This window comes from Thermobia domestica, chromosome 6 (assembly GCF_964235325.1).
Source record: "Thermobia domestica chromosome 6, izTheDome1.hap1.1, whole genome shotgun sequence".
Classification (NCBI taxonomy): domain Eukaryota; kingdom Metazoa; phylum Arthropoda; class Insecta; order Zygentoma; family Lepismatidae; genus Thermobia; species Thermobia domestica.
The window spans coordinates 6,312,814-6,330,092 of NC_137459.1; the positions used below are offsets into that span (position 1 = coordinate 6,312,814).

At 37.4% G+C, this 17,279-nt stretch overlaps 1 protein-coding gene across 3 annotated transcripts in view; it reads right to left on the minus strand.

The window, feature by feature from the left end:
- The window catches only part of LOC145687831 (ras association domain-containing protein 5-like), a 270,682-nt gene that overhangs the window by 9,118 nt on the left and 244,285 nt on the right, over positions 1 to 17,279 (minus strand). For all 3 annotated transcript variants that reach the window (XM_081761284.1, XM_081761283.1, XM_081761285.1), the window contains 2 exons: positions 8,827 to 8,942; positions 3,517 to 3,635 (listed from right to left, as the gene is read on the minus strand). In XM_081761284.1, coding sequence (XP_081617410.1) covers positions 3,517 to 3,635; positions 8,827 to 8,942 — 235 coding nt within the window. The remainder of the gene's footprint in view (positions 1 to 3,516; positions 3,636 to 8,826; positions 8,943 to 17,279) is intronic.

Consider the following 17,279-nt stretch of genomic DNA (forward strand, 5'->3'; position numbering starts at 1 on the left):
TCTTGAAATCATGGCCTACACTGGAAAACGAAAGCCATGAGAAATGTAAGCTAAACAGTAATATGGAATACTTTTATTGTTGCTCACGAGAGGGGACACTGCTCGCATCTCGTCTCGTCTCGATAGCGAGACCACAAAAGATTTTTTATAACAAGCTCAGCTCGGCTCGGCTCAACTGAGAAGATGGCTCGAGCCGGCTCACTTGGGGTGAACCATCGGCTCGAGCTGGCTTGGTAGGGATGAGCCATTTGCTCGGTTCGGCTCAACTGAGCCGAGGGCTGTAGCCGAGTCGGTTGGGTGAGCTGTTGGCTCGGCTCACTTCTCGGTTCGGGTCGATAGTGAATGAGGTGTGAGCCGAGCTGCTCGAGTCCTTGAAAATTCTAAACCCGGGTCGAGCAGTTTTGAAGATATTTGGCCAGTGACCTATAACTTTTAACATTGTTTGGCTCGAGCCCGAATACTCAACCTAAATTCAGAAGCTCGTGAACAATGTCCTTGAATCCTAGACTTCACGACTACCGAGGATGGCAATCAATTAGTTTTTTTAGTATTCAAATACAAACCGCCTATCTTTCATTTTTATATACAATGTTGTTATAATAATAATAATAATAATAATAATAATAATAATAATAATAATAATAATAATAATAATAATAATAATAATAATAATAATAATAATATAAGTTGTAGTAGTAGTAGTCTCATTGATAATAATTATACTGTCTATGTAATATACTTGAAGAATGTACTCAAAACTACACACCGGATTTGGTTCGAGTCGACTCGAAACTTGACCCCAATTCGAGTTGAGTTGGAGAAAATTTTTCGAGTCGAGTTCTCGGGTCGAGCTCAAAGATGTCTGTTTCTAGTCGAATCGAGTGTGAAAGAAAACTCGGTAGAACTCACTCGTGTCCATCCTTACGAGTAACGCAGTATGGCATTTTATCAGTTACATTATATAAAAATGCTCATATATCAAGTAAAAATTTGTCCTTGCATTTACATAAAGCGATTCAGAACGTGCAATAATAATAATAATAATAATAATAATAATAATAATAATAATAATAATAATAATAATAATAATAATAATAATAATAATAATTATTATTATTATTATTATTATTATTATTATTATTATTATTATTATTATTATTATTATTATTATTATTATTATTATTATAGTGGTAGTAATAGCAGTACGGAAAATTGAAGTCATATTTTTTTCACATTTTTAAAGTTTCGGACCTAAAAGTAACGCGTTAGTAACGCGTTACTTTCGAAGTAAAGTAATAGTTACTTTTTGCGGGCAAGTAACGCGTTACTAACGCGTTACATTTTAAGAGAAAGTAAAGTAACTTGTAACGCGTTACATTTTTACAAGTAACTTACCCAACACTGCAAATGTGTACACCCAGCTTATAGACATTCTTTTAGTAATATGTTTAGAACAAGTGTTACCAATTTGAGAATTACATTTAGACTAACAGAAAACTACGTTTTCTCTACGCGTACTCACAGTTAGACTATTCAGAGATGCTGCTAGATGAGTAGGGCGGGGAGAAATACTTGCTGTCAACTGTATAGTTAGTTTACAGGGGTGTCATGACGGAAAACGCTAGTTAAAAATTTAGGAGAATCAAGAAAAAATAGCTGAAACATTTAAAGCAGTTAGAAGCTGAGTTAAAAAAAAAAAAAAACTTCATATTTGATAACCAAAGAGTTTTAGGGAAGAATCGCCACGGACGGGTTTCCATATATTTATAACCTATAATAAAAATAATTGCATATACCTAGCTACTTTACACCAACCTCAACACAATCGTTAGTATTTTAATGTATTTCTTATTAGTGAATATTTTCAGAAACTATTAAAAATGTAACAATGCTGCTACCACTTGAAGAGGGCTACTTCTTAAATTTTAATTACTTACAAACATGTATCAACAAATAAGGTAAATTTGTCTCTAAAACCTAAAGTTTTTTTTGTAGCTAATTATTCTTTATGTTGCAGATACCAAAGTGAGGGAAGTCTGACGGTAATTATTGCCTTCTACGTCAACCCATCTGGTGCCTAAAACAATTTAAAGATGGAGCATCGACTTGAAGATTACTTCAAGGAGGAAGTGTGAGGCGGTATTTCTCGTTTCTTATGAGTCAAGGGACAGAAGCCATCTGACGTTCATCGAGAATTGGTGGAGGTGAACAGAGAAAGTGTTATGTTGCAGAAACAAGTGTATTTATGGTGCGACACATTCACAGAAGAGTGAAGTTGACTGACATTGCACATGAATTGGAAATCCAATGGTTTAATGAAGTGTATCTTCCAAGATCAACTTAGCTTCAGGAAAGTGAGCACGGGCTCGGAATGAAAACCTCTAAGTGAGGATAAAAACACATTTGAATGAACATTCCCCTGATCCATCTCACACGATATGCTCACGAAGGTAATTCATTCCTTAATAGCATCATAACAAGCGATAAACTCCAATATCCCTATAGACACCTGAATCAAAACGACAAAGAATGGTATGGAAACATCTGTCCTCATCAACGGCCAAGAAATTCAAGATCACAACGTCTACTAAGAAAGCAATGGTTCCTGTGTTTTGCGACCGTAAGGATTTTTTCATGTTGAACTTCTAACAAAGGGTACGAGCATTACTCCGGACACGTACTGCCAAACTAAAGCCAGACTCAAAGCAGTCATATGTCAGAAACGAAAATCGGCACCACGGAGAGGGTGTTCTTACTGCACGATAACGCACAATCACATGCAGCCCAAAGGACCTGTAAACACATCATGAGTTTTAATTGGGAAATTCTTGACCATTCTCCGTAGAGCCCTGATCCAGCCCCTTCTCCCTTCTGACTACCACTTATTTGGACTCCTAAAGAAACGCCTCTGTGGAGGAGACACAACAGGCCATGGTTACGTGGTTAGGGAACCTGAAGCAACATTTCCTTGCAAAGGGCATGGATAATTTTGTGTCACGTTGGAATGTATGTTTGGTTGTTATGTGGAATGTTACTGTTATATCATGTGTCAAACAGATATTTATCTCTGCACATTTTTCAGTAAATCGAAAATTCACCTTACTTTTTGATACACCTTTGTATTGTTCTATTTATAAAAGGGAAACGTGTCATTTTGTGTGTCACGCAATTCCTAATAGTAAACAGTTACACTAATATCGCTACTTGCGGTTCCTCACAGTCTAGCACCAATATTTATCGATTGTCATGAAACACGGCTTAAAAAAGTATTACAGTACTCCTATTGGTTCAAATTGAAATCAATTAACGATTAATTGCTAAAGATCATGAAGGTACATTAACCTTCCACTTACTTCTACTGTGCAGGGCATCATTAGTATACATATGTTATAAAGTGTGAATTGCAATAAAATTTTAAAATGAAATCAAATACTTATAACTATTTTATTTAATGTAATTTCATTCCAAATTTGAATCTATTTTGTTTTAAAGCCATCAACTTGTTTGTATTCTTACCAAGATGTCTCCGGTTTCATTTTCTTGAAGTACGAACATCTTGTTACAATTCGTTTCGCAGCTCCACAACAATGCCAGTACCAAAGGCTTTTCATTGTCGGATATCCGCCTCATTTTCACTGGAATAAATCAAACAAATTATATATTAAACATACATTTTGATCTGAATTAGGTGTGAATATAATTTTAAAAAAATATATTTGTATAATGTTGACAATGTTTGAACACTTCGGGTAAGTATGTTCGAGAAACATCTTCACTTTACAATAATAATAATAATAATAATAATAATAATAATAATAATAATAATAATAATAATAATAATAATAATAATAATAATAATAATAATAAATAGAATCATGAAAATAGTGTTGCCAATTCGGGGGAAAAGGCACCAAAGGGCATATCCGGTTTGCCATAAGGACCAAACTATCACGTGATCAGGTCAAAAACCACGTTGCGTGCTAAATAGAAAAAATGAAATGAAATCTTTGAGTTTTACGTCCCACGGTTATGCCGGTTAGGCTAAAGGAGACGGTGATGATGAGTAAAGAATGAAATGTGGAATGCAGAAAGTGGGAGGAAACGGGAGAACCCCAAGAAAACCCACGCACACGGTGTTTGTCCACCACAAAGTTCACTTGGCGGGGGCTGGGATCGAACCCGGGACCCCAAGCAACAGAGGTGAACGCTCTACCACTGAACTACCGGTGCTAAATCGAGTCTGGAAATTTCAAATCCAGATGTGAGATAATATCTGCGAGGGTTGCCCTGGGTAATTCGCAGAAGATTCATATACTTTATCATTATTATTGATTTTACTCAAATAACTTGACCTTTGACAATGTTCTATCCATATTTACCTTACGTGTTATACATCATTTTTAAGCTCTTCATTATGTCTTTGCAATAAGCTTTCAATTAACCATCTCCTTATTATATACTTTATCATTATTCTTGATTTTACTCAAACAATTTGACTTTTGACAATGTTCTATCCATACTTACCTTACGTGTTATACATCATTTTTAAGCTCTCTATTATGTCTTTGCAATAAGCTTTCAATTAACAATCTCCTTATTATATACTTTATCATTATTATTGATTTTATTCAAACAACTTGACTTTTGACAATGTTCTATCCATATTTACCTTACGTGTTATACAACGTTTTTAAGCTCTTTATTATGTCTTTGCAATAAGCTTTCAATTAACCATCTCCTTATTATATACTTTATCATTATTCTTGATTTTACTCAAACAACTTGACTTTTGACAATGTTCTATCCATATTTACCTTACGTGCTATACATCGTTTTTAAGCTCTTTATTATGTCTTTGTAATAAGCTTTCAATTAGCCATCTCTTTATTGTAGTTTTTGACATATGTGGACGATTTCATTTTATCCATTGATTTGCCATTGACTTTAATGTTCATGTTTCGTGATTTTTTTTATTATGTTCCATCCATTTTAGGACAATTTGCTTTTCAAATGTAGAATCTACGTAGTCTCTTCTACATTAGTTTTGAGCTGAATTTCAGCAATATCCCCCAAGGTCTGTTTAAATCATTGCAACCGGATAGGTTCTTTAGGGAATTCGACTTCGAAGATAGCAACAAAAAATATATTTCTGACTGGTGACTTTTTTTTGGTGATTTTAAATATGACGATTTAGCGACTTTTGTGCTGCAAACGTCCTTGCCTTTTCTGATCACGTACTTCTAGTTCTAAGCAGTTTTGATGTATGCATGTTTTTTCTCTATTTGTTTCTTTTAATCACCGGATGTGACGAGGAGCAGTATTCGTAGTTTGAGGGAAATTTCCCTAATCTAGCGAAATTTCATAGGTAAATTTAGCAAATAGAGAAAAAGGAATTTTTTACAATAAAATGGGAAAATCCAGGGAAATTTTCACGCTGACTGACTGATTAATATGAATGCTTAGATTTATCTGTCTTCTTTAGAACTGAACCAATAAAATAGCAATAATCTCTCTCTTTCTCTCTCTCTCTCTCTCTCTCTCTCTCTCTCTCTGTGTGTGTGTGTGTGTGTTTGTGTGTGTCTGTTTAATGTAGCATAATTTGTACCCATTAATGCTGGGTGAATTTGTATGTATTTTTTGTTTTAAAAAAGTGACGGAAAAGTAAAGAAAAAGGAAAAAAATAGAAGCAAAAAGCAAATGAATAAAATAAATGTGGTTGGCACTTCCTTCAGTATAGCTAAATTAATTTTATCACAAAATTTCTGTCATAGGAATTGGACAATCAACAAACTAGGGTGAGAGGGCACGGTGGGTCAGACCGCACACCTCTGGTGCGTGGGGACCCTGATTCGATCCCGGTCCGAGTAAGTTTGTGGTGGACATCGTGTTTCTCTCCCGTTTCCTCTCACATGTCATACCACCAATTCGTCCATCATCATTCACTTGCCTTAATCATCATTTTCCTTAGCCTAACCGGCATAAACGTGTGACGTTAAACTAAAATAGTTATTTTTTCAACAAACGGGGAAATTTGATAAGAAAAGGGAAAATTTTGTGTAAGTCGAGGGAAATTCCAAATTCACCCCATTCGGCTGCGGGCCAAGGGTTATCGGATGGGGGATACCGAGACACGTAAAAATAATCCGAAATGACCGATATTGGTGTCAAATCCATAGTTTTCGTGGTCGCTGAGATGAATAGTGATACTCGCACAGGCGTTGACTTCCAAATACAGCCCCATCGGCGGAGGGACAGAGGCGTTTTTTTTCCTTCAAAATTCGGACCAGGAGGGTTTCAAGTTGCGTTTACTGGAATATATAAAAGTAGTAGAAAATGACGGATATTTTGTTCTTTTGTTGTTCAGCTTGTTTACACAGATATTTTACCTGACCCATGAAAAGAATGGGTTTTTAAGCTAGTAAATAAATAAAAATAAAATAAATAAAATAATTGGAACATTTTTACAATACTTAGAAATATTTACTAAGTGCTTTACAACTAATCATTAAATAGTCAGTTACAAGCATTTATCTTATTGTTATTAGGATTACACAAGTAGTATATATAATATTGAAATGTTAATAAATCCGTATGTTTGTTACTCCTAGAGATAAATCTTGAACGTAAGAGAGTTTTTTTTTTTTTTTTTTTTTTTTTTTTTTTTTTTTTTTAGTAGAGAGCTAGAGCAATTCTCTCGGTGTAGTTAGTTCATGAAGTCAATCGATTAATATCCTCATTACTAACGGCGACTTTAACCATATTGCATTTTCTACTATTAACAAGTCAATTTTTACATTATAGGCACTTCCTCACAATACTGTCAGAGGAACACGCAACTAGTCTCGGCTATTGAATAGATTTCAAATTCCAAATGATATTAAATATTCATCTTAAGAAGGCCCATCACGGCGAAATTAAAATACTGCTAATTTTACAGTAATCATGTGATATCTTCCAATACATAAAAGATATAAGGTTTGGCTACACTATATGTAGTTCTCCAGATATAAGGCGTACAAGGAAATTTTTGCCTGAAATATATTGGGTCTTTTGATCCAAAAATAGCATAAAAGAAGATGGATACCGTAATACGGGGTTACTTTGCACAAGATTTAAGGAATTTTAAAGAAAATCGCATGTAACTTACAAATGTAACAATTTAGAACATTGTATTTTAAATATATAATAGCTAGATATATAAGGAAAACATTCGTGCAAGTTCATTAGTAAACATTGAGTATGAGCATAGTTACTGAATTATAAACTTTGGTGCAAAGTAACCCCACCTATGGAGTTACTTTGCCCAACATACAAGAAAGTATGTTCAACATACGAACATGCCGTTTGTGTGCAACGTTTTCCCTTCAGTATTTATACATTTTAATTTCTACACAAAACTGCATACTGCCTACAAATATTGGTATTACAATGAGGGTACCGGTATCGATACTTAGTATGAATTACCAATAGTTGTAAAGAAAATTATGTATTTCTTGGTACCGACACAGGAACCACATTCTAATAGTTTAGCATATGTACCACAAAAATAACAACTCAGGAACAGAAAAAACAATCCTCGTAAACTGATTTGCCTCGATTACTCCTGACGTCCAAAAATATCATCCCAACCGTAATCAGTGGAAGGGTTTACAGATTTACAGGGTTTGGGACTTTCAGACTGAAGCCCACCCAAATTGCATGATGTTTTAAAAATCTAATGTTAGTCATCCCTATACATATAAGCTTCAAGCCCCCCACCCTTCCCCCCAAAAAAACCTAGTGATTTCTAAAAAAAAAACGAAGTCTTTGTGAATGAAGGCCCTCTGAAACCATTTTTCTGGTTCCGCCACTGTTTGTAATTTATTTTCCAACAATAAATCAATTCCGACATCTACATAAATAGGAAATTTACCTAAATTTAGAATGCAGGAGGATCCAGTAGTAATAATTTCCTATCTAAGCTGTATTTTGGACCGGTGCAAAGTAACCTCAAGTAGAGGCTGAAACTGCCTTCTCCCAGTTTTACTTTTTCTTTATCACTTTAAAACGTTTCACATTTCAATTTCAACTATTGCATCAAAGTTCCATTATACGCAGTGGTATTCTACGAAAGTGACTTAACTTTGACGGAAATTCTTGTACGTGATATCTTTCAAATTTTGGCGGTCTTTACAGTGACTATTTTCCATACCAATACAACAACAAACCCTCCGCGTAATTAGAACTAATGTGAACCGCTATTATAGCCAAAATACAGTTCGATGCTCTATCTTACGGTGGCAGTTGAAACTTTCTCTTTACAGTTCATGGTTTTACCGATAGAGGACTGTGAAATTCTTTTCATATTTTGTGCATAGTAATCCCTGGTGTGCAAAGTAACCCCGTCTTACGGTAATGGAAAAGTGGAACAAGAGCTCACTAGACAATAATATTTTACATGAGATACCGTTATCACGACTCACTTATCTGCTTTCGATTTCCAGCCATTTACAAAATCGGCATTTATTTTCGCGTTTCTAAATGACTGCAAACGGCAAGCTACTAGGTGACTCATGATAACGGTACCTCATGCAAAATAATATTGTCTAGGGCGCTCTTGTTTCACATTTCGATTATCTTTTATCTATTTGAAGATATCACATAATTACTGTAAAATTAGCGGTATTTTAATTTCGCAGTGGAACCTCTTAACGTACTGAATTTTCTTGATATACGAGTACTAAACTACTTTCCTAACTTTCTTCGACATAAATTTACGTGATGACATTTGTAAAGTTTAAATATAATGTCAAAGAAGTAGAGAAAATGTCCAGAATATTTACCCACCTTTCGTAGTTTCTCCTTGTTCGTAATACCGCTCATACAACGCAAACTTCCTGGGATTATCTACAACCTTAAATTTCTTTAACAAAGCAACGATCACTTCGTGAGTTGTCGTTTCACTGCAAAGAACAGATGTACATTACAATTAGTTCATACTTCTTTAGAAAGTTAAAAATACAGCTTATAAATATAGTACATTTATGTAACAGATATAATTTTGTATATAAATACAGTAGAACTATAATTATCCGAACTCCAGTTATCGTAATCGTCACATATCCGGATCATTACATTGAAATGAAAAATTATTGAAATGTTAACCGAAATGACAACCAAACATCGAACCTTGGTGATGTCAACAGCCACCGTGAAAGCGCGCTACTTCCAGTGCAATTGAGTTATTAGATGGACTGGGTTGTGATCGAACCACAGAAGAGTATGTAGGTAGTTTTATTTCGGATTGAATTTGAGTTTAGCGCTCTTCAGCAGCCAGGCTGTAAGAGACATAGACCTACAGCTTAACAACATGAGCTCCTACCGGGATTCCCACGCCAAAGGCGCGTACGCTATCCACATAGTCACAAGGAAGCTCAATTTTATTTCGAAAATGTACCTGTAAAACGCAGCGAAAGCTTGTTTATAATATATCCAGAGCCGTAGCCTGGGGGGGAAGAGCGAACGGGGCAACCGCCCCGAGGGCTGATAGCAAGAGGGCGCCGAGTGAGCAAGGAGAAAAAAAAGCGTTGGAAATAGGGATGGGCACGAGCGAGTTCGAGCGAGTTTTCTTTGAAACTCGACTCGACTCGAAACAGGCATCTTTCAGCTCGACTCGAGAACTTGGGTCGAAAAAATTCCCTCCAACTCGACTTGAATTCAGGTCGAGTTTCGAGTCGAGTCGAGCCAAATCGAGCTAAATCCTGTGTGTAATTTGAAGTACTGTACTATTTTCAAGTATTCCACATACACAATATAATTGTTATCAGTGATACTACTATTACTTCTACTTATTATTATTATTATTATTATTATTATTATTATTATTATTATTATTATTATTATTATTATTATTATTATTATTATTATTATTATTATTATTATTATTATAACACCGTGTATAACCATGAAAGGTAGGCGGTTTGTATCTGAATACTAAAAACTAGTCGACTGCGGATCTCGGTCGTCGAGAAATCTTCAGGAGGCAAGAACGTCGTTCACGAGGTTCTGCATTTGAGTACCGGAGCAGCAAGTATTGGGGCTCGAGCCAAAAGTTATTAAAAGTTATAGGGTGCTGGCCAAACTTGTTCAAAACTGCTAAGGGTTGTCAAGAGCAGGAGTGACTCGGCTACAGGTCATTCACTATCAAGCCGAACCGAAAAGTGAGCCAAGCCAACAGCTCACCCAACCGAGCTGGCTCGAACCGATAGCTCACCCCAACCGAGACGATTCGACCCAACGGCTCAGATGAGCCGAGTCGAACAGAGCCGGTGGACTCGTTTGAACATAGCTAGCTCGAGCCGATGGCTCACCTGAGCCTAGTCAGTGGCTCATCCCAACCGAGCCGGCTCGAGCCATCGGCTCAATTGAACCGAGTCGATGGCTCATCTCATCCAAGCTGGTTCGAGTTTTACGCTCAGTTGAACCAAGCCGAGCCGGTTGACATCACTAGCAGGGTTGGGCTTCTGCTTCGGCTCAAAAATTCGACCGTGCACGTATCAGCATTGATGGTAAGATCTACAGTATATACGAGGCAGTCTCGTTATAAAAGTCTATTGTCGGCTTGTTACCGAGACTAGACGAGATGCGAGTAATGTCCCCTTTCATGAGCAACACTAAAAGTATTCCACATTACTGCTTACATTTCTCATGACTACCGCTTTCCAGTCTAATCAGAACATGATTTCAAAACGAGCTAAAACGAGCTGTACGAGCGAGCCATTTATCAAACTCGACTCGACTCAAAACTCGACCTCAAAAGCAGTGACTCAGCTCGGAACTCGACTCCAGAAAGTTACCTTTGACTCGACTCGAAACTACACTCGAATTCGGGTCGAGTCGAGTTTTAACTAGACTCGTGCCCATCCCTAGGTGGAAATGAGTAAACGATACGTCGCCCCAACAAAGTATTGGCACCCTATTAAATCAATATTGTTGAAGGTTTCAAAGAAATGGATTTGTTAAAAAAATTTCTTGTTCGCTACGCTTGCAATCCAATTATTTCAAAATGAAATGAAATGAAATCTCTGAGTTTTACGTCCCACGGTTATGCCGGTTAGGCTAAAGGAGACGGTGATGATGAGAGATGAGTGAAATGGTGGACTGAAGAAAGTGGGAGGAAACGAGAGAACCCCGAGAAAACCCACGATAGTTTTTACTTATTACGTACACATTGTTATTGCACATGATTTCTTAATGACGATGTGATATATATATATATATATATATATATATATATATATATATATATATATATATATATATATATATATATATATATATATACACTATATACACAGTATATATATATGCCACCAAGTAATGATTTATAGTGCACGCAGCAACGTTCTCAAAATGAGAAACGGTCGAAGTCTGAAATATGTGTTCGGCGTTTTGATGCTGATGAGTTTGGTTAGTTAATCCCGTTTTTCCATCGAATCGGGTTAATCACGATGGTGAGAATGAAGGTATGAAAAATGAGAGAAGTGAAGAAACAGACGCAAGCTGCTGGTAGCGCAAGAATATAAAAAATGAAGGTAAACAAGGGAAATAAAAACATTTTCGAACTTGATGCAGTTGTAGAATAGGGACTTAACGGGTCAGAGCGTACGTATTATTTGTGCGTGTGTGTGTGATATTTGTATCTATCTATCTACATATCAAAGATATAGCCCACACACATTACATATAACTAAACTAACTAACTAACTAACTCTATGGCCTATGGAACCCGGAGGTTCAGTGCCGCGTTCACAAAAGCTCTCCACTGACTTCTATCCTTAGCTAATTGCATCCAGTTTCTACTTTGTATTCCTATCTCTGCGAGATCCATCTTAATATTGTCCTCCCATCTGCGCCTAGGTCTTCCTAATGGTCGTTTTCCTATGGGTCTACCAGTCAAGACTTTGAAAGCGTTTCTACTTTCTTCCATTCTAGCTACATGACCTGCCCACCTAAGCCTCCTCGACTTGACGACCCTAACAATGTTGGGTAAACCGTATAAACTATGTAATTCCTCGTTATAAAGCTTCCACCATTCCCCATTCTCGTTCCTCTTGGGTCCGAATATTCTTCTCAGGATCCTGTTCTCAAATACTTTCAGTCTATGTTCTTCCCTCAGAGTAAGCGACCATGTTTCACAACCATACAGAACAACAGGCATGATTATCGTTTTATATATTTTAAGCTTCAAATTCCTCGACAGAATTCGCGACGACAAGAGATTTTGAACCGAATAGTAACACGAATTCCCTGCTTTTAGTCGACATTTAATTTCTTCGTGAATATGATTTTCGTCTGTTAATATTGATCCTAAATATTTGAAAGTATCCACTTTATCAAAAGCATTATTTAATATTTTAACGCCTCCACAATTTGCCGTATTACGGTCCCGACGCACTTCCATGTATTTAGTTTTCTCTGCATTTAACACACATTACATATAAATTATATATATGTGTGTGTATGTGAGTTAGTGTATTTTTAGTATGTTAATTAATATTAAGTAAATCTAAATTCATAATTTTCATTCATGAAGAAATTAAGTAATTACCATAATTTCAAATACATGTGTAAAGGTGACAAAGAACGTTCTGTCGCTTTTTGTGGAGGTCTGTGTTTAATTGACACTCATACCGTGAACTGAATGTGAATGGAGATAAGGCGAAGGCCAGTTGTTCGTGTAGGTATATCCAACATAATACCTGGTTGTGGCACTTCAGTTACACCGTGAACTTGGGTAAGGACAGAGTGAACATGGGACCTCCACAGAGCGTCGTAAGGGCGTGTACGCTGTACGAGTTCAAACTGTGGTCAAACGCCGCATCAGCGGGGCGGAAGATATGCCAGGCATTTGATGAGGGTGTCGTGACTACGCGGACAGTGCAGCGGTAGTTTAACAAGTTTAAGGACAGTGACGAAACAGTCCAAGACGCACCACTTGCCGGAAGACCAACACATGTACAAAATGAAGATCTTCAGGCAGCAATTCGGGCGAACAGTGGCCAGACATGTGATGAATTGAGACTACAATTCTGTGTGAGTGGAGAAAGCATTCGGCAGCACCTCCATCAACTTGGAAAGCACTACAAGTTGGGTCAATGGACCCCACATGATTTGACTCCGGGCTAGAAGGCAACGCGAGCAGACACCTGTGTTTCGTTGCTGTCTCGGCTGAGGAAGGAGCGATTTCTGGACAACGTGCTGACATGATGAGAAGTGGGTCCTGTACGAAGCTCCACGGCGCCATCATCATTGTTTAGCATCCCATAAACCGGTTTCAAAACAGCCGAAATCAGCAGTGCACCAGAAGAAGGTCCTCCAGTGTGTTTGGTGGACTGCTAGCGGCACGTGCATCGCGAACTACTACCAGCTGCTCAGATCATCAATGCAATTGTGTACTGTCAGCAGTTGAGCCGTGTTCAAAGAAAACTCAAAACTTTGACGCCAATACTTCTGAGGTGTCCTCCTGTTACAGGACAACGCTAAGCCCCACGGGGATAGGATGACGCGGGACATCATTCTACGCCTTGGATGGGAAACACTGTTGCATCCTCCATACTCGCCGGACATTGCACCATCCAATTATCACCTGTTCCATTCCTTGGACAATCATCGTAGAGGACGCCAGTTCGAATCCCTAGTAGATGTGCAAAATGAACTTGATACCTTCTTCGCTTCACGGCCCACCAAGTTCTACCGCGATGATATTCATCGCCTTTCAGAACGTTGGCTGAAGGTCGTCGATGCTGATGGGAACGATTTTTGATCTTCCAGGTACGTTTTAGGTGACATGTCGATGTTCGAAGCTGGTGGGTAAAAAAGCGACAGAACTTTCTTGGTTACCTTTATACAAACATGCCATTGGGGTGCAGCCCAAGGACGTCACTAGTAGCTAATAAAGGTCCCTTAGCCTAACGGGCATAATCGTGGGACGTTAAACTGCAAGATTTCATTTTATTTCAAGGGTCATTTATTGCTTGTATTAGAAACATCCTCCTCACAATTTCTTTCCTAAGTACTCCTTGTAAGGATGTTATTTCCTTCTTTACTTAAAGACTAAATATTATTCGAGACGCGAGCTTACATTGCTCCTGTGCGCCTCTCCAAAAAGACAGCGTTTGTGTAAGAAGAAAGAAGTTGATACTAATTTGTTTCATGGGTTGAATTTATATCAAAGCTCGTTCCAACATTTCCTTGAAACCCTTTATGGTAGACTTGAATAGCATCTTATATGAACTAATATTGTACAAAAACAAAGATTTAATTAACTCAACAATAATTATCTTAATGTATTTTAAATTGTCCACCAAAGCGTACGCATATTTTGAAGTTTATGTTATTTTATTTAGCAAACCATAACAGTCTTCCTCTTGTGACAGTTCTTACAAGTTCAGCACCTACTTTTGAATGCCTTGTGCGACCTAAGCGGTAACAAAGTGAAATGAGTGATACGGGATTTTCTTTGTGTTGAAAACTTGGACGTAAATCATTGTATTGTTGTTTTGGCTATATTAAGTAGGTGAGTCGTTTATTAATATTGGCAAACCGACGTAGCATTTTGTACTCTCTGTCGTAACTCATTGAATAGACAAGGTGACCAGACATCCCTTGTTTTGAACCGTTGTACCAGTTTTTCTGATTCTCAAACGGGACGCCTAAATGTCCCGTTTTTAAGCAAAAATGACCCAAGTGTCCCGTAATTATTAGTCTAAATATAAATGGTCAATGCAAATTCTACACTCTTCCATACCAACACTCATTGGGAAGGTTCAGCCGTGTCTGGAACTTCTGAATGTTCAAGTGGGAATAGAGTGTTCTGTGGTTCAAGTAGGAATTGAGTCGGAATTCTGAGCGTTCAAGTAGTTAGAAGTATTGTTGGGTAGTACTTAAGTTAGGAACGCTGTGTTATCACTTTTGCATGTGTATTGTATAAATTAAAAGCACTACTCAGTTCTAAAATGCAATCTGAAAGTCAGATATTTAGCCCCCCTCCTCCGTCTCCGATTCGTATGCGTCCCGTTTCTGCAAGTAAAAATTCTGGTCACCTTGTGAATAGATGAATGTTCACTGGTACCACCTTAGGTCTGAATCTTACGTTTTTATTATTCCACAACAATAGGTAAATTTTCAACGAACTTAAAAAGTTCGTTACTGAATTCTGTATGTCTGTCTGTCCGTCTGTATCTTATTTGCGACTTTTTTCAATTTTGAACCCTGCATTCGATAGAGCATCAAAAACTATCAGAGAAAGTGATTAAATTTTTTGCGTTACTCTTACCGTTTCCGAGATATTGGCCAAAAAATGGCCGACTTCCGGAGATTTAAGGAGTCATATCTCGGGAACCGTAAGTCATACAGATATATTGTTGTTGTTCATCACCTAAGAGGATGGTGAACATTTTGGTACCAAAGAGTAACCGGTGTCCACTGTCCAACTGGCCACTGATTTGTCCAATGACCAGCTGGCCAGTAGCCATCAATTAATATCGGTACCAAAATGTTTACCACCCTCTTTGGTATTGATTATCATCAATACCATCTCTCTATGACCTACCGTTTCCGTGATATTGGCCAAATTGTGACCAATTTCTAGATATTTAAGGAGACGTATCTCGGGAACTGTAAGTCATAGAGAGATGATATTTTGCTAATTTTTGGGGAAAAGAGAAGAAGGTACGGATAAAAAGATTTATTTTTACATCTAGGAACAATGTCAGTTATCCTTCCCGCTCCATCTCTCCATTCTTTTTAAGTTCGTTCTGGCAATACTCTTGAAGCATTCTTAACTAGTATTGGTTTGTATTTAAGTTTTATATGTAGTTTGTTGAGCGGTCGGTAACGCAATGACGGTATCGCTCACGAAAATTGTTGCCTACAGCAGGGGTTCTCAACCTGTGGTACGCGTACTAATTAATAATATGCGTTGGTGGGAAAAGATTGAGAAATCCTGGCCTACAGCGATCTCCGAAACAGAAAAAATTGCGGAATTGGGGGGAAAGTTGTTGAGTTTTATTACCCTATGTGTAATGCAGTTGATACACTTTGCTAACAAGGACTGTACACACCGTCTACAAGAATAAAACAACAACAATAATTCGCTTATTATTATTATTATTATTATTATTAGTAGTAGTAGTAGTAGTAGTAGTAGTAGTAGTAGTAGTAGTAGTAGTAGTAGTAATAGTAGTAGTAGCAGTAGTTTATTATTATTATTATTATTATTATTATTATTATTATTATTATTATTATTATCATTTGCACGTTCTAATCGATCATTCAGTACGTACGTTAAGCATAACCAGGTCATTTTGCGTTTGTATGTATTATTAATTTCCACGTCTCCTACTGCATTTCATTTGGTGAATCCTCTTCTCTCTTTGGGGAGTCCCCTTGTGCAGTTCGCTCTGTTCTTTTCTGTTTGCGCCATCATTTTGATGGAGTATGACTTTCTTTACATTATTTTGACCCGACGTTAATATCTCTATTTGTTCGGCAGATATTGCCCTTAGCAGAAGGAGGCCGGCGAAATGTCGCACGGCTGCTGCTTGAAAAAGCCGCCGAGTTGGACCTATGTTTATTTGAACTTTTTTCCTTGTTTTAAGCTGTAGAATCACATCCCGAAGTTTTTCGGTCTTGTTCTCTTTCACTCTGTATATATATATAGATTAATTCGATGCATTCCTTACAACTAGATATTCTACAAGTACTTTGGAACATTTTCACCAATATGAACCAGGGTCGGAAGTCAATAGTTTCTGAATAATTTCCACATGTGTGATTTCTTTGAAATTTTGCCGGCTAACGAGAGGTTCGCGAGAAAGTTTTATCCTGACCCACTTCTACATATCGTAGAGCGACGAAATTTTGATGTGTAATCCTGCATATCGATGTACATGAGTGTACGATGAGTGTAGGTCATGTGGTAATGTACAGCTCGTAACTCTGCACCATTGTTGTGTTGTAGGTCCGAACGTGAAGCAAGGTGTAGTGGTCAAAATATATATTACTGCACCTCAGAAAGCAGCGTGGTAACATCGCAGAAGTGCTTGCTACTAGAAAATGACTGCATAGTTAGGAAGAGGTGGAATCAAGATGGTGTGCGGTCAAGAGAAAATGCAAACTATGAAGGATTCCATACCCAGGGTCGTGCATCTGTCTGGCCAACATTCGAACAGTGTACGGGTGCGTTGTTTTCCAGAAGACGGACACCTTTTATCAGCATGCTACACTCTGGGATTTTA